Below are 19,305 nucleotides of genomic sequence, written 5' to 3'. Positions count from 1 at the left end.
AAAACATCAGCTTTTATATCCAGAAATCTAGAACCGTGAAAGGTGTTCACTGTTTTGCTGATTGTTCCCGGTTATTAATGGGTACATACCATATTTAGCAAACAAAGCTGTCACAATTTGGGGTGTGTAGGGTTCATGTTAGCCATTTGTCATATGAAAAGCATCATTACCATAATCATACAAAATAAACATGCCTATAATCTAGCTGTACATAGCCTTATGTTGGTCGTTAGTCACATAGAGGATGTCTTATGTTGATCATTGATCACAAAGAGGATGTCATGTCATGCTCCTAAAATCTACTAGTGCTCTGGCATCATATTAATGAAAAAACAAAACATTGGGGAAGGTGTCAAATTACAGTTTATGAAAATGTCATGATAGCATTATGACCATCCTGTGCCACATTCCTTGAACTGACGCAATACAGTAGATGACAATACAAAAGACGCATTAAAACCACAATCATTGGAACCAGATAGGCCTATCATGCCCTAATGTTGGTTATTAGTCACAAAGAGGATGTCCTGCTCCTGAAGTCTACTGCTGGCATCAGAGTCATGAGAAACATTACATTGGGGAAGATGAATATCTGAAATCACTTCATTACATAATTATATTGATATATCACATTTATGAAATGTAATATAAGATGATTGGTGTTACAGAATGGTTTGTTATGTTTTGATAGACCAAAAAATATATATTGTGTCATTTCAGTGTCATGACCATGTTATGACAGGATATGTCAGCTGACATGAGACATTATGACATGGTTATGACAGAGTTATGACCATGTTATGACACTACACTTCAAGTAAAGTGTTACCAAAAAATGATTCATTAAGTTGTGTTAGCACTGTGAATAGGTGATGCAAAAAATGAATGGTTTGTGAACACATTTTAGCTCTGGTCGTGCGCAGAGTGGAACCTTGATGTCAGTCAGATTGTTAGATGTCAGCAAGACTCGTGACGGTTGGCTACTTTTCTCCCAACACCGTTGTTCATGAGGTAATTTAGCTAGCAACATAGTAGACATTGGCTGTTAATCTTCCCACATATACCGTGGGATTTCTCTCCCGGCATTACTCTGTTCTGTTTGGTGATCACAGACCAAGGCCGTAATCATAATATATACTGGGGGGACACATCCCCCCCAATATTCAGCTATGTTCAAAATGTCCCCCCCAATATTTTTATATAAAAAATACTGCTTAAAATAAAATGTGCTATGCTACAGGAAACCATGCACTGCCGTCCGAAATAATAATTAGCAAATGTAATCAAAATCATAATGGAACTTAACAAATTGGCATTATTATTATACTAACAATTCTAGTATAACGGTGTACTAAATTCTGCATGTGGTTTGTCCAAGTGGTGTTGACATACCCCAGCAGAAGCCGTTTTACCGACTGCTGTGGGAAAGCACAACCAATGTCAAACACGGTAATGTCTCTCTATTTCATTACTTTCAAATATATTAAGTGGAAAGTGGAAAGCTATAATATAATATGAGTGTTAAATATGTTTTGCTAGTGTCAGTAAGTGCATGGAAACCAACGTTTTTGTTGAAAATGTGCCAAATTGTGAGCTACTCTATTAACCATCACTAGTAACGTTAGCTATCATAGCTGGAAAGTTAATTAGGAACATATTTACCCAGCGAACAACAATGGTGCTCACAGGCATATTCAACTAACGTTAATGTGTTTATTACGTTATATTTGTCAGAAAGCCCACGTGAAGTCCGAGTAAAGTGTCAGTCATTTATCTTGCACTGCATGTGTACTTTTTGTAGACAGAATTTGCTTTTATCTATTGCATATTCCTATACTGTATAGCTGTACTTGCTTATGATCAATAGCATTATTAGTGTTTGTTTAAATAAAGTCCAAGCAGTTTTATTACAGTCAGATTTCTTAACAAACAAAAGGAAGTTGAGAGCAGTGAGAAAATGAGCACCAGTCAAAAGATAGAAGTACAAAGTAGTACAAGAGATGAATCAATGTTTCTTGATATAATAATCATTGCCATTCAGATAAAATGAGCACCAGTCAAATGATAGAAGTACAAAGTAGTACAAGAGATGAATCAATGTTTCTTGATATAATAATCATTGCCATTCAGATCAGAAATGGTAAGTAATCCATTCCTGAACAACATGGCAAGAAACATCACTTGTTTGTTCACTCTGGTGCATTCAGAGTAAAGAGAGAGAGAGAGAGAGCATGAAGATGCCGGCAGGGCAGGGAGTGCAGGTGACATAGAGGTGAGTGAGAAAAGGAGCAAATATTGGTGGTTAACAATTTACACTGAGATGTTCCTCTAAGTATGGCTTCTTGTGTGTATTTCAGATGATACAATCAAGCAGAGATAGTGAGATTCAGCTTTTGTCAAGACTGGCTTTCAAAATTGGAAGAAGGCACTGGAGAAATTCAGTACACATAAAGACAGCCAGTGTCACAAATCAGCTGTGATGACTTGGATTCAGGAGCCAAAGCCTGTTGATGTGCAACTTTCATGTGAGCCTGAAAGACTGCAGCAACAAGCAAGAAGAAATCTTATGAAGATTGTTGGAGGTGTGAAGCACTTGGCGCGACAAGGTCAGGCATTTCGAAGGGTTAATAGGGAGAATGGGAATTTTTGCCAGCTCCTAAAGTACATGGAGGGTGATGCAGAGATGACTTTGATTTCACCAGTCCCCAACTGCAAAACAAAATGTTGAAGCTGTTGGGCAACAAAATCATCAAATAAATTGTGTCAGAAATAACATCAATGCCAGTTGTCCAGTTCACACTAATCATTGATGGCACCCAGGATATATCAGGAGTTGAGCAGGAGTCAATGTGTTTGCGCGTTGTAGATGCAGATCTACAGCCAAATGAAGAATTCCTGGGACTCTATGAAGTGTCATCACCAAATCATACAACGCCTTGGACACAGTAAATACTCAGTTCATAGAGAGGTTTGATCAAGCTTGAAAATGTGCTGCTACACAGAGACATGGACAAGGTGGTAGACGAGTATCTTGAATTGATTTCACGACTACTACAGCTGCAGTTGGCCATGTTTGGAGCTAATTACACATATCAAACAAGCTCAGATGTTGCTAACATTATTCTGGAAATGCTGCCAGAGGTGAGAGGTCTCTTCGGTCAGGTGGAAGCTTTAGTAAGGCTTCAGCTGGTCGTCCCTGCCTCCTCTGTAGAGGCTGAGAGGAGTTTTAGTGCCCTGAGGAGGCTTAAGACATGGCTTAGATCATCGATGACTCAAACAAGGCTGAATAATGTGGCCATGTGTCACATACACCAGGAGAAACTGGACAGACTGGATCTTGAAGAAATATGCCAGTCTTTTATTGGTGTCAATGATAAATGCAAAAAGGCCTTTGGATCCTTTGCCAGGAGAGGGGATGGCAGGATAGGAGAACAGAGGAAAGGAGAAGAGCTTACTGGAAAGCAGGGGAGAGGAGATGACTGGAGAAGGAGGAAAATATAGGACCAGAGCAGAGGAAGTGAGGGCTGGAGAGGTTAGGAGAATATAGGACCAGAGCAGAGTAAGTGAGGGCAGGAGAGTTGAGGAGAATATAGGACCAGAGGAGAGGAAGAGAGAGGCCTGGAGAGGTGAGGAGAATATAGGACCAGAGGAGAGGAAGAGAGAGGCCTGGAGAGGTGAGGAGAATATAGGACCAGAGGAGAGGAAGAGAAAGGGCTGGAGGTGAGAATATAGGACCAGAAGAGAGGAAGAGAGAGGCTGTAGCTGAGGAGAATATAGGACCAGAAGAGAGGAAGAGAGAGGCTGTAGGTGAGGAGAATATAGGACCAAAGGAGAGGAAGAGCAAATGGTCCTGCTGCCCACCCAAGTTTACATGTACATATGTAAATAAAAAAGAATTGCTAAGCCTTGACCACGATATCTGGATATGTCTTTTTATAACAATGCATAGATTTCAGTTCTTATGGTTGTGGCTGTATTTGTGACAGTGAGGTGACAGATAGCTCCATCATCTCCCGCTCTTCCTGGATTCCCGTTGCACATGAACTCACCTCGGACTCCTTCATTTGTCTTGTCTCCAATTGTTGCTCACACCAGGTCCCAATCAAGTTATTAGTATGTGTTTAAATGTTTCTCCTTTGCTCCCCTCACTTGTCTCTCATTGTTGCATGTCTACGTTTGTTTTGGTACGTGGTGAGTGTTCCATTTTGATTTATACTTTTGGTTTTGTTCAGTGTTTCAGTGCTCTGTGTCCATTTATATTAAAAATACGACATCGACTGCCACTCTGCCTGCGCCTGGTTCCTTTCCTCTCCACCACTATGCAACTCGTGACAGTAGCGCTACTTTATTAATCCCTTATCCCTGCCATTACATACAATGAAACAAAAAAAAGGAAAAAAAATAAAAACAGAGCAATGTAATACAATACACTGAGACATTATTGTAACTAAAAAGTTCATCCAATCTGAGTTTTTTAACATTAAAAAAACAAAAACTTGGGTCCCCCCCCTCGACAGACTTGGTCCCCCCCAATGTTGACTCCATGGCTACAGCCTTGTCACAGACATTCCCGCAGAGTACAGTCAGTAACGTTATTGTTAGCAGTAGGCTTACTGTACTGCTCTAACACCTGTGGGTACAGGCACTTACAGATCCAGATAAGTGACAACTGAACCAAGAGAAAATTCTGGTAACCGTGTGTACACCCATGCGGGGGTTTACACATGATAGCTACCGCGACTGACTTTGCATTGGTTACCATAATAACAACAATGCTCTGGTGAAGCTAGGTTTGGTATGCTGTCTAAAATATACTTTACAGATGTTGTACATTTTTGTAAATGAAGTACAATTGGTAACACTTTACAATAAGGTTACATTAACTGACATTAGTTAATGGTTTATTAAACATTAACAAACATGGATTATAGATCTTAATAAACATGTATTCGTCTTTGTTAATATTAACTATGGAAGTTTATACATGCAAGTATTAATGCTACAATTGATACAATTACAAAATACTGAGGAAATATTCACTAAATGTACTGTATGCATGACGATAGTAGTTAGTGTAGGGTATAATGTGTCAGAATGGTGATTTATGGCCCTGGAGGGCAGGACTTCCATATTGATGTGACAGGTGGGCAGGACATCCGGTTTTTAGGGTCGGACTTCCTGTATGACGTGTGTACGGGCGGGACTTCAGGAGTGACGTATGCATGTCCGGTGACTTTGTGATTTATGATTACATTGATGTGTCCGTGTTTGATGTTTAACAACGTCTGATGAGCAAACCAGACTAGTGTTATAACAGGAGGGTTATGTTTGATGATTAACAAATGGGGCTTAGGGTTCCAGAATGTTAAATTCCCAGGCAATAAATAAGTGTTGTGTCAGCGGTAAGATGTTTGGTGTTCAACAAAATGGTGCCAGTGTTCCACTGCCATGTGGTACAACAGATGTAAACTTCCATGTTTTACAATGTGCGTGTAACATGGTGTTTTTCCACAAGCACAGAGTTACACGTGAGAGACATGCTTTTTGTATAAGATATAAAGAAGGGTGTTAGGGACTTACGATTTGGAGCATTTCAGCCCATTTTTCATTTTAACAAGAGATGGGCCATATGATCAGATCTGCCCTGTAATAAAGGTCCGTTAATAACCACTATTACAAACTGTACTAAATGCAGGTTAGAAATCATCCTGTGTTTCACTGTTTGTAGTCCAACACAGCATTACAGTAAACAAACATTGCATGAGCAATGCTATTATTTTGAAAAAACATCATGGCCAGGGCCAACCACACATTAAGCATAGGTGGATTGTGTCGCGGTTTGGGTTTTAAAATATTGTTTTTAAAAATGTTGGCACATGTGTATGTATGAGAAATGGTGAGTTTTGTAATAAAAATGGTTGTTTTAAGTCAGAATTAACTTTAAGTTGCATTATATGGCTAAACGTTACAAAGTTACCTGCAAGTTAACGTCTAAATTTGCATGAAAAACGGCGAATCGTTGACAGGTCAGGATATGTAATTTCCGGTAATTAAAACAATCGTAAAGGCGTCTTTTAAAATTGTACAATGGGGATCAATGCGAGATTGTTTTCCATACATTGGTAGAAATGTTTAATAATACGCAACGTTGGTTAAAAAAAAATACTGTAGTATCTACATTCTCGTAATGACCAACTTGTGAAATCAGATTTTTTATTGCTATATTATGGTCTTGTGTTTGTTAAATGTTGAACAGATTAATGGCGATATGGTGACAATAGCCAGTGTTTATATATAAGCAGATGAGTTTATCGTTAATATATAAAATTATAGGATGTGATGTCACGGCTGAGCCGCGAAAACTAATGAGAATGGCGGTTCTACCAGACAGGAAATATCAATATATTTGGTTGTCAAACGTCAACAATCAACAGAACTTAAAAGTGAAGTTTTATCCATTTTAATCATTGCAGCCTGTTCTAACACAATTTGAATCTAACGTGAAGAACGATGACATGTAACCAATGACAAAGTTAAGAGGCGTGACTTGCTGGAGGCGCCCCGGCTGCGATGTAAAGAGAGTAATTAACCCTGCAGCATCCACAGAAGTCAGCTGTTGTTTCAGCTTTCTGTTGTAAGTACAAGTTATTTTATTTGAAGTAATTTATTTGAATTGTGCTGCAATTACAAACGCTAACAAACGAGACATTTGAACTTTTTAAGAATGTGTAAATACATTTTATGTTTGCGCTATCCATGCCTTTTTAGCTGTCTTTCATATTGTTTCAGTTTAGTTTCAGTTTAGGTTAAGCGGAATTAAACACCAGCCGTGTTTGGTAAACACATTTTTGGGCCTTCAAATCTTGGTAAATAGACTTTTGACATTATTGTCAATCAGCTTTAAATACTTGTATACGCATGTTAATCCTATTTGTATTTATACCAAGTGATCAGCATCTGCGTCAGTTGGACTGGGCGGTTGTGATCTTACACAACCTGAGCAGATACTTTTTGTGTAAGTTTAATTATTTACAGACATTTTTAGTCTTGTTCTAAAGTGTTATTAACAATTATGACAATATGCATACTGAACCTTGGTACAACATTCTTTATTCCAACAGATTGAGGACAGCCCTGTGATGGTACAGAGTACATTACCACAATGGATTCAGTTATGGACACCCTACCTTGCGGCTGCACAGTGTAAGGGTTTTTTTGTTTCATTGTTTTCTTTCATGCTTGAAAGCTGAAGGTAATACAGCCAACTCTTCAAAACTGTGCTGTATGTAAATGTATGTTTGAGTTAGAATATTTAAACCTGAAAAGTAGATTTTTATTTACACGTTAAGCCAGAGAAATGGCAAAAGATAATGCTAACAACAGACCAGACATGGAACATCCAACAACCTCTACCTATATAATCAATCGACCACACCCCAAAATACAAATGAACCAAACATTACTTTGTTACACAGCGATGCACACAATAATCCTCAGATACAGAGCTTGTTAACCGAGCTTAGTAGCCCCCATTTTTCACACGATCTAGTTGACTCTCCTTCGAGCTCTCTGATGCAAACTCAATGCAGTGATGGCGATGTTAGAGTTATACAATGTAATGTGTTTGACAATGTTGAATTACGACAGTTGATACATTTACAAAATACTGGTGAAGTTGGTGATTTTGGCACATTCTATGCAAGTATTATGGCAGGCTTGGATACTTTGATTGTTAGAGCTTCAGGCTATGTACATGGGCCTGGTGATCGTCTGCAGATTGAGTTGATTGGTGAATCTCTGAGAAACCCCGTACATGTGACCATGAGAGCGGATGAATATAATGAACGCACGTTTAGTAATTTACTTGAAAGTGTTATGCAGAGTAATACTGAGATTATGATTGATGAATCACTAGAGTTGGTGGTACAAAATGTCAAAAACTGTGAGGGTGGTGCCCCGTGACGTAGAGATCAAACACTGTTGATAGAGCAAATTATCAATAAAAAAAAGAATATGTGGCTGTGAATAAGGATTCTACATGTTTTTCTGTTTGTTTGATGGGTATGTTGAACCCACAGTACACATATCCTGAGGCCCTGGTTAGTGGTCGTGAGTTACATACGGGCGCTGGTTTAGCGTTAGATGATTGTGTGGCATTCACAGATATTGTTCGGTTTGAAGAGATGAAAGGGTGTAACATTGTTGTCTTTCACTGAACACGGGATGGTCACTTTACCAAGTTTCAAAACAGCGAGGACACCCACCCTAGAACCGTCTTTATGTACGTACACGATAACCATTTCTATGGCATCATGAATCTGAAAGGTTTTCTGGGTGTGTCTTATGTCTGTGACTGGTGCTATACCGGTTTCAACACCCGTGGTGATCATGGTTGTAAACATAGCTGTAGTGTCTGTCTTCATGAAGACTGTCATACACAACCCCATAACACAAAGCAGTGCCCTGACTGTAAACGGATATGTTACTCAGATTTTCGTTATAGCCAGCATAAACGCTTGTAGCACCACAAAAGTGTGGATCGTTGGGTTAGCGGGTGTGACCAGAAGAAATAATGTGTCGATTACGGCCGTTATTACATTGTTAGTATTACCACCTATAAAGCGCACAGGTGCATGGCTAACATGTGTCCCAATTTTAACGTGGATCTGACGGTTGAAATGAATCATCAGTGTTTTATAAAACCCTCCAAGCCCGAGGACCCCAGTGAGCGCTACATATTTTATGATTTCGAGACAATTGCCAATCCGGTGAATGGTGTACACACTGCAAATTTTGTGTGCGCAATAAGCTTTGTTAACAAGACGTGGTGTTCAGCCGGAGATGGTTGTGTCGCTGCTTTTTTCCAAAAGTTCAGGCAACCGAAATGACTACACATTTATAGCACACAACTCTAAAGGTTTCGATAGTTACATCTTGATGCAATACTTTGCAAACAATGGTATTGGCACGACACTTATTGCTAATGGTAGCAAACTCGTGATTTTTACAGACAGCACATTCAATCAGAGATACATTGATAGTCATTGCTTCCTACCTATGAAGCTGTCGGCCTTGCCACGTGCTATGGGTTTTAAGGATTCGAAAAAAGGCTACTTTCCTGACGAGTTTAACATCAAGGAGAATGAGCACTATGTTGGCCCCCATCCGGAACCGCATTAATGGTGTGAAAACCATGATGGCTAAAGAAAAAGATGAGTTTTTGCAATGGTATGCAACTGTTTCCTCAGACCCCTTTGTCATGTAGGATGAAATAAAGGCTTACTGCATGATGTGGTCATCTTGAGAGAGGGTTGTATGCGCTACAGACTCGAGTTCCTGGAGTGTGGTGGCGTTGACCCATTCCGGTCAATTACGATTTCTTCGGCTTGCATGAAAGTCTTTTGCAACAGATTCCTTACCAAGGACACCATTGCATTGGTCCCCTCAGACAACTACAACCGTTGTCAGAAGACATTCTCAAACAGCTCAATCCAGTGGCCTGAATATGTGGCCTCCGATGAGAATATATCAATACAGCACGCCCTGAACAAGGGTGAAGTGAAAATCGGTACCTACTGCGTTGATGGATATGCTGAACGCGATGGGTTGAGCACGGCCTATGAATTTCTATGTTGTTTCTGGCACGGTCACCCAAAGTGTCATTGTTCAACAAGCATCAATCCAGTGACAAAGTTTCAGTACGGGTTGATGCACCAGCAATGGTTGACAAAGCTAGAGGATATGAAAGAACAACACAACGTACATGTTCAATACATATGGGAGTGTGAGTGGAATCAGCTTAAAAACTCATCCGCAAATGTCAAAGCTTTCTTGAAGACCTTTGATGCTCCAGAACGCCTTGACCCTCGGGATGCTCTTTTTGGCGGTCGTACTAATGCGATTCATCTGAAGTTTACGGCTCGAGAAGGGGATACTATTCAGTATAACGATGTCTGTAGTCTTTACCCATTCTGCAACAAGACAAAGACTTATCCGACTGGGCATCCAGACATAATCTTTCGAGATTTCAAACCACTAGACACCTACTTTGGTATTGTTAAGGCTACGGTGTGTCCACCGAAAGGCCTTTATCACCCCGTTTTACCGCACAGGGTCGGCGGTAAGCTGTTCTTTCCCTTAGGTAGATTATGTGGAGAGTCTGAAAACCAGGTAACTGATTGTTCACATACTGATTCAGAAAGATCTTTAACCAGTACCTGGGTTTCTATTGAGCTGGTTAAGGCTGTTGAGAAAGGTTATCGCATTGTGGAAATATTTGAAGTCTGGGATTTCACCAGGACATCAGATGATCTTTTTGCAGATTACATGAGAACATTCCTGAAGCACAAGTAGGAAGTGTTGAAGTCAACACTTCCCCGAGTTGGTTTGTTGGAAAGGAGAATAAAACATCAGGAGTCAGGTCAATTATCGTATCGTATATCCATTTATTACAGAAGCTTCCGGAGACAAGTGTCGCCGCACAATGTCCAAGGTTCAACGGTCAAAACAGCCTTATTTATACTTCAACTACGCCCAAAAGATAGAGGCATTAAGTTAGCAAAACAAGTGTGCCATTGGTCCAATTTCTATTCTATACCTTATAAGGATAAATGCAAACATCTTCTTGCCCCCTTGTGGTTTCTGTCTTGTCTGTCAGACTATGTGTGTGTGTCTTTAACCTGTTTCCTGTTTCTCAAAAGACAGACATGCTAAATCTTTCTCTCCCCGGCAACCGCTTGAACAGGGTTTCCTATTCTCCTACTTGCACCTTCAGTTTTAGCTCATGTTACAAACACTTAATATTTTGCTTCATTGCTTACAACAGTTCACTAACTTATACAATCAATATATCTACAGAAGCTAGCGGCTTCCCGCCATCTGTGGTTGACGATGAGGCTAAAGACCAGTATATCCATGAATATCATGAAAAGGAGGGTGTGCAGCTTGACAAGGAAAACATTGTTGTAAATTGGCAATAAATTGTCTTTGGGGTAAGATGGGTGAGCGGACTAACCTTATGAACACAATGTTAATTACAGATCCGGAGAAGTTTAGCCACTACCTTTTTTCCAGTGAAATAGATGTTGGTTATTTCTCGTTCATCTCAGACACTGTTGCGATGGTACAGTGGTGTTAACACAAAACAGACACCAATCAAACCACATATCGGCAAAAATTTTATTGCCGCTTTCACAACCGCATATGCTAGACTCGAGTTGTATTCACTCTTGAAAAAGTTGGATAGACGTGTAGACTACACAGACACTGATTCAGTGATCTTTGTCACACGCCATGGTGATTGGGTGCCCCCACTGGGCCCATTCTTGGGTGCCTTGACCGATGAGTTACCGGATGGTGACAGCATCGCTCAATTTGTTAGTGGCGTGCCAAAAACATACGGCTACAAGACCTTAACAATACCAAAGTAGGTGTCTAGTGGTTTGAAATCTCGAAAGATTATGTCTGGATGCCCAGTCGGATAAGTCTTTGTCTTGTTGCAGAATGGGTAAAGACTACAGACATCGTTATACTGAATAGTATCCCCTTCTCGAGCCGTAAACTTCAGATGAATCGCATTAGTACGACCGCCAAAAAGAGCATCCCGAGGGTCAAGGCGTTCTGGAGCATCAAAGGTCTTCAAGAAAGCTTTGACATTTGCGGATGAGTTTTTAAGCTGATTCCACTCACACTCCCATATGTATTGAACATGTACGTTGTGTTGTTCTTTCATATCCTCTAGCTTTGTCAACCATTGCTGGTGCATCAACCCGTACTGAAACTTTGTCACTGGATTGATGCTTGTTGAACAATGACACTTTGGGTGACCGTGCCAGAAACAACATAGAAATTCATAGGCCGTGCTCAACCCATCGCGTTCAGCATATCCATCAACGCAGTAGGTACCGATTTTCACTTCACCCTTGTTCAGGGCGTGCTGTATTGATATATTCTCATCGGAGGCCACATATTCAGGCCACTGGATTGAGCTGTTTGAGAATGTCTTCTGACAACGGTTGTAGTTGTCTGAGGGGACCAATGCAATGGTGTCCTTGGTAAGGAATCTGTTGCAAAAGACTTTCATGCAAGCCGAAGAAATCGTAATTGACCGGAATGGGTCAACGCCACCACACTCCAGGAACTCGAGTCTGTAGCGCATACAACCCTCTCTCAAGATGACCACATCATGCAGTAAGCCTTTATTTCATCCTACATGACAAAGGGGTCTGAGGAAACAGTTGCATACCATTGCAAAAACTCATCTTTTTCTTTAGCCATCATGGTTTTCACACCATTAATGCGGTTCCGGATGGGGGCCAACATAGTGCTCATTCTCCTTGATGTTAAACTCGTCAGGAAAGTAGCCTTTTTTCGAATCCTTAAAACCCATAGCACGTGGCAAGGCCGACAGCTTCATAGGTAGGAAGCAATGACTATCAATGTATCTCTGATTGAATGTGCTGTCTGTAAAAATCACGAGTTTGCTACCATTAGCAATAAGTGTCGTGCCAATACCATTGTTTGCAAAGTATTGCATCAAGATGTAACTATCGAAACCTTTAGAGTTGTGTGCTATAAATGTGTAGTCATTTCGGTTGCCTGAACTTTTGGAAAAAAGCAGCGACACAACCATCTCCGGCTGAACACCACGTCTTGTTAACAAAGCTTATTGCGCACACAAAATTTGCAGTGTGTACACCATTCACCGGATTGGCAATTGTCTCGAAATCATAAAATATGTAGCGCTCACTGGGGTCCTCGGGCTTGGAGGGTTTTATAAAACACTGATGATTCATTTCAACCGTCAGATCCACGTTAAAATTGGGACACATGTTAGCCATGCACCTGTGCGCTTTATAGGTGGTAATACTAACAATGTAATAACGGCCGTAATCGACACATTATTTCTTCTGGTCACACCCGCTAACCCAACGATCCACACTTTTGTGGTGCTACAAGCGTTTATGCTGGCTATAACGAAAATCTGAGTAACATATCCGTTTACAGTCAGGGCACTGCTTTGTGTTATGGGGTTGTGTATGACAGTCTTCATGAAGACAGACACTACAGCTATGTTTACAACCATGATCACCACGGGTGTTGAAACCGGTATAGCACCAGTCACAGACATAAGACACACCCAGAAAACCTTTCAGATTCATGATGCCATAGAAATGGTTATCGTGTACGTACATAAAGACGGTTCTAGGGTGGGTGTCCTCGCTGTTTTGAAACTTGGTAAAGTGACCATCCCGTGTTCAGTGAAAGACAACAATGTTACACCCTTTCATCTCTTCAAACCGAACAATATCTGTGAATGCCACACAATCATCTAACGCTAAACCAGCGCCCGTATGTAACTCACGACCACTAACCAGGGCCTCAGGATATGTGTACTGTGGGTTCAACATACCCATCAAACAAACAGAAAAACATGTAGAATCCTTATTCACAGCCACATATTCTTTTTTTTATTGATAATTTGCTCTATCAACAGTGTTTGATCTCTACGTCACGGGGCACCACCCTCACAGTTTTTGACATTTTGTACCACCAACTCTAGTGATTCATCAATCATAATCTCAGTATTACTCTGCATAACACTTTCAAGTAAATTACTAAACGTGCGTTCATTATATTCATCCGCTCTCATGGTCACATGTACGGGGTTTCTCAGAGATTCACCAATCAACTCAATCTGCAGACGATCACCAGGCCCATGTACATAGCCTGAAGCTCTAACAATCAAAGTATCCAAGCCTGCCATAATACTTGCATAGAATGTGCCAAAATCACCAACTTCACCAGTATTTTGTAAATGTATCAACTGTCGTAATTCAACATTGTCAAACACATTACATTGTATAACTCTAACATCGCCATCACTGCATTGAGTTTGCATCAGAGAGCTCGAAGGAGAGTCAACTAGATCGTGTGAAAAATGGGGGCTACTAAGCTCGGTTAACAAGCTCTGTATCTGAGGATTATTGTGTGCATCGCTGTGTAACAAAGTAATGTTTGGTTCATTTGTATTTTGGGGTGTGGTCGATTGATTATATAGGTAGAGGTTGTTGGATGTTCCATGTCTGGTCTGTTGTTAGCATTATCTTTTGCCATTTCTCTGGCTTAACGTGTAAATAAAAATCTACTTTTCAGGTTTAAATATTCTAACTCAAACATACATTTACATACAGCACAGTTTTGAAGAGTTGGCTGTATTACCTTCAGCTTTCAAGCATGAAAGAAAACAATGAAACAAAAAAACCCTTACACTGTGCAGCCGCAAGGTAGGGTGTCCATAACTGAATCCATTGTGGTAATGTACTCTGTACCATCACAGGGCTGTCCTCAATCTGTTGGAATAAAGAATGTTGTACCAAGGTTCAGTATGCATATTGTCATAATTGTTAATAACACTTTAGAACAAGACTAAAAATGTCTGTAAATAATTAAACTTACACAAAAAGTATCTGCTCAGGTTGTGTAAGATCACAACCGCCCAGTCCAACTGACGCAGATGCTGATCACTTGGTATAAATACAAATAGGATTAACATGCGTATACAAGTATTTAAAGCTGATTGACAATAATGTCAAAAGTCTATTTACCAAGATTTGAAGGCCCAAAAATGTGTTTACCAAACACGGCTGGTGTTTAATTCCGCTTAACCTAAACTGAAACTAAACTGAAACAATATGAAAGACAGCTAAAAAGGCATGGATAGCGCAAACATAAAATGTATTTACACATTCTTAAAAAGTTCAAATGTCTCGTTTGTTAGCGTTTGTAATTGCAGCACAATTCAAATAAATTACTTCAAATAAAATAACTTGTACTTACAACAGAAAGCTGAAACAACAGCTGACTTCTGTGGATGCTGCAGGGTTAATTACTCTCTTTACATCGCAGCCGGGGCGCCTCCAGCAAGTCACGCCTCTTAACTTTGTCATTGGTTACATGTCATCGTTCTTCACGTTAGATTCAAATTGTGTTAGAACAGGCTGCAATGATTAAAATGGATAAAACTTCACTTTTAAGTTCTGTTGATTGTTGACGTTTGACAACCAAATATATTGATATTTCCTGTCTGGTAGAACCGCCATTCTCATTAGTTTTCGCGGCTCAGCCGTGACATCACATCCTATAATTTTATATATTAACGATAAACTCATCTGCTTATATATAAACACTGGCTATTGTCACCATATCGCCATTAATCTGTTCAACATTTAACAAACACAAGACCATAATATAGCAATAAAAAATCTGATTTCACAAGTTGGTCATTACGAGAATGTAGATACTACAGTATTTTTTTTTAACCAACGTTGCGTATTATTAAACATTTCTACCAATGTATGGAAAACAATCTCGCATTGATCCCCATTGTACAATTTTAAAAGACGCCTTTACGATTGTTTTAATTACCGGAAATTACATATCCTGACCTGTCAACGATTCGCCGTTTTTCATGCAAATTTAGACGTTAACTTGCAGGTAACTTTGTAACGTTTAGCCATATAATGCAACTTAAAGTTAATTCTGACTTAAAACAACCATTTTTATTACAAAACTCACCATTTCTCATACATACACATGTGCCAACATTTTTAAAAACAATATTTTAAAACCCAAACCGCGACACAATCCACCTATGCTTAATGTGTGGTTGGCCCTGGCCATGATGTTTTTTCAAAATAATAGCATTGCTCATGCAATGTTTGTTTACTGTAATGCTGTGTTGGACTACAAACAGTGAAACACAGGATGATTTCTAACCTGCATTTAGTACAGTTTGTAATAGTGGTTATTAACGGACCTTTATTACAGGGCAGATCTGATCATATGGCCCATCTCTTGTTAAAATGAAAAATGGGCTGAAATGCTCCAAATCGTAAGTCCCTAACACCCTTCTTTATATCTTATACAAAAAGCATGTCTCTCACGTGTAACTCTGTGCTTGTGGAAAAACACCATGTTACACGCACATTGTAAAACATGGAAGTTTACATCTGTTGTACCACATGGCAGTGGAACACTGGCACCATTTTGTTGAACACCAAACATCTTACCGCTGACACAACACTTATTTATTGCCTGGGAATTTAACATTCTGGAACCCTAAGCCCCATTTGTTAATCATCAAACATAACCCTCCTGTTATAACACTAGTCTGGTTTGCTCATCAGACGTTGTTAAACATCAAACACGGACACATCAATGTAATCATAAATCACAAAGTCACCGGACATGCATACGTCACTCCTGAAGTCCCGCCCGTACACACGTCATACAGGAAGTCCGACCCTAAAAACCGGATGTCCTGCCCACCTGTCACATCAATATGGAAGTCCTGCCCTCCAGGGCCATAAATCACCATTCTGACACATTATACCCTACACTAACTACTATCGTCATGCATACAGTACATTTAGTGAATATTTCCTCAGTATTTTGTAATTGTATCAATTGTAGCATTAATACTTGCATGTATAAACTTCCATAGTTAATATTAACAAAGACGAATACATGTTTATTAAGATCTATAATCCATGTTTGTTAATGTTTAATAAACCATTAACTAATGTCAGTTAATGTAACCTTATTGTAAAGTGTTACCAATTGTACTTCATTTACAAAAATGTACAACATCTGTAAAGTATATTTTAGACAGCATACCAAACCTAGCTTCACCAGAGCATTGTTGTTATTATGGTAACCAATGCAAAGTCAGTCGCGGTAGCTATCATGTGTAAACCCCCGCATGGGTGTACACACGGTTACCAGAATTTTCTCTTGGTTCAGTTGTCACTTATCTGGATCTGTAAGTGCCTGTACCCACAGGTGTTAGAGCAGTACAGTAAGCCTACTGCTAACAATAACGTTACTGACTGTACTCTGCGGGAATGTCTGTGACAAGGCTGTAGCCATGGAGTCAACATTGGGGGGGACCAAGTCTGTCGAGGGGGGGGACCCAAGTTTTTGTTTTTTTAATGTTAAAAAACTCAGATTGGATGAACTTTTTAGTTACAATAATGTCTCAGTGTATTGTATTACATTGCTCTGTTTTTATTTTTTTTCCTTTTTTTTGTTTCATTGTATGTAATGGCAGGGATAAGGGATTAATAAAGTAGCGCTACTGTCACGAGTTGCATAGTGGTGGAGAGGAAAGGAACCAGGCGCAGGCAGAGTGGCAGTCGATGTCGTATTTTTAATATAAATGGACACAGAGCACTGAAACACTGAACAAAAGTATAAATCAAAATGGAACACTCACCACGTACCAAAACAAACGTAGACATGCAACAATGAGAGACAAGTGAGGGGAGCAAAGGAGAAACATTTAAACACATACTAATAACTTGATTGGGACCTGGTGTGAGCAACAATTGGAGACAAGACAAATGAAGGAGTCCGAGGTGAGTTCATGTGCAACGGGAATCCAGGAAGAGCGGGAGATGATGGAGCTATCTGTCACCTCACTGTCACAAATACAGCCACAACCATAAGAACTGAAATCTATGCATTGTTATAAAAAGACATATCCAGATATCGTGGTCAAGGCTTAGCAATTCTTTTTTATTTACATATGTACATGTAAACTTGGGTGGGCAGCAGGACCATTTGCTCTTCCTCTCCTTTGGTCCTATATTCTCCTCACCTACAGCCTCTCTCTTCCTCTCTTCTGGTCCTATATTCTCCTCAGCTACAGCCTCTCTCTTCCTCTCTTCTGGTCCTATATTCTCACCTCCAGCCCTTTCTCTTCCTCTCCTCTGGTCCTATATTCTCCTCACCTCTCCAGGCCTCTCTCTTCCTCTCCTCTGGTCCTATATTCTCCTCACCTCTCCAGGCCTCTCTCTTCCTCTCCTCTGGTCCTATATTCTCCTCAACTCTCCTGCCCTCACTTACTCTGCTCTGGTCCTATATTCTCCTAACCTCTCCAGCCCTCACTTCCTCTGCTCTGGTCCTATATTTTCCTCCTTCTCCAGTCATCTCCTCTCCCCTGCTTTCCAGTAAGCTCTTCTCCTTTCCTCTGTTCTCCTATCCTGCCATCCCCTCTCCTGGCAAAGGATCCAAAGGCCTTTTTGCATTTATCATTGACACCAATAAAAGACTGGCATATTTCTTCAAGATCCAGTCTGTCCAGTTTCTCCTGGTGTATGTGACACATGGCCACATTATTCAGCCTTGTTTGAGTCATCGATGATCTAAGCCATGTCTTAAGCCTCCTCAGGGCACTAAAACTCCTCTCAGCCTCTACAGAGGAGGCAGGGACGACCAGCTGAAGCCTTACTAAAGCTTCCACCTGACCGAAGAGACCTCTCACCTCTGGCAGCATTTCCAGAATAATGTTAGCAACATCTGAGCTTGTTTGATATGTGTAATTAGCTCCAAACATGGCCAACTGCAGCTGTAGTAGTCGTGAAATCAATTCAAGATACTCGTCTACCACCTTGTCCATGTCTCTGTGTAGCAGCACATTTTCAAGCTTGATCAAACCTCTCTATGAACTGAGTATTTACTGTGTCCAAGGCGTTGTATGATTTGGTGATGACACTTCATAGAGTCCCAGGAATTCTTCATTTGGCTGTAGATCTGCATCTACAACGCGCAAACATATTGACTCCTGCTCAACTCCTGATATATCCTGGGTGCCATCAATGATTAGTGTGAACTGGACAACTGGCATTGATGTTATTTCTGACACAATTTATTTGATGATTTTGTTGCCCAACAGCTTCAACATTTTGTTTTGCAGTTGGGGACTGGTGAAATCAAAGTCATCTCTGCATCACCCTCCATGTACTTTAGGAGCTGGCAAAAATTCCCATTCTCCCTATTAACCCTTCGAAATGCCTGACCTTGTCGCGCCAAGTGCTTCACACCTCCAACAATCTTCATAAGATTTCTTCTTGCTTGTTGCTGCAGTCTTTCAGGCTCACATGAAAGTTGCACATCAACAGGCTTTGGCTCCTGAATCCAAGTCATCACAGCTGATTTGTGACACTGGCTGTCTTTATGTGTACTGAATTTCTCCAGTGCCTTCTTCCAATTTTGAAAGCCAGTCTTGACAAAAGCTGAATCTCACTATCTCTGCTTGATTGTATCATCTGAAATACACACAAGAAGCCATACTTAGAGGAACATCTCAGTGTAAATTGTTAACCACCAATATTTGCTCCTTTTCTCACTCACCTCTATGTCACCTGCACTCCCTGCCCTGCCGGCATCTTCATGCTCTCTCTCTCTCTCTCTTTACTCTGAATGCACCAGAGTGAACAAACAAGTGATGTTTCTTGCCATGTT

The 19,305-nt window shown here is 40.3% G+C and overlaps 1 protein-coding gene across 1 annotated transcript in view; it reads left to right on the top strand.

Moving 5' to 3' along the window:
• Positions 1-3,501, top strand: part of LOC117594728 (capZ-interacting protein-like) — a 13,047-nt gene extending 9,546 nt beyond the window's left edge. The window contains exon 4 of the mRNA XM_034293337.1: positions 3,003-3,501. Within this exon, the coding sequence (XP_034149228.1) occupies positions 3,003-3,501 (499 nt within the window). The remainder of the gene's footprint in view (positions 1-3,002) is intronic.
• The last annotated feature ends 15,804 nt before the right edge of the window (positions 3,502-19,305 follow it).

The sequence above is a fragment of the Esox lucius genome, chromosome 7 (genome assembly GCF_011004845.1).
Source record: "Esox lucius isolate fEsoLuc1 chromosome 7, fEsoLuc1.pri, whole genome shotgun sequence".
NCBI classification, from domain to species: Eukaryota; Metazoa; Chordata; class Actinopteri; order Esociformes; family Esocidae; genus Esox; species Esox lucius.
This window is presented reverse-complemented; position numbering and strand designations above follow the sequence as displayed.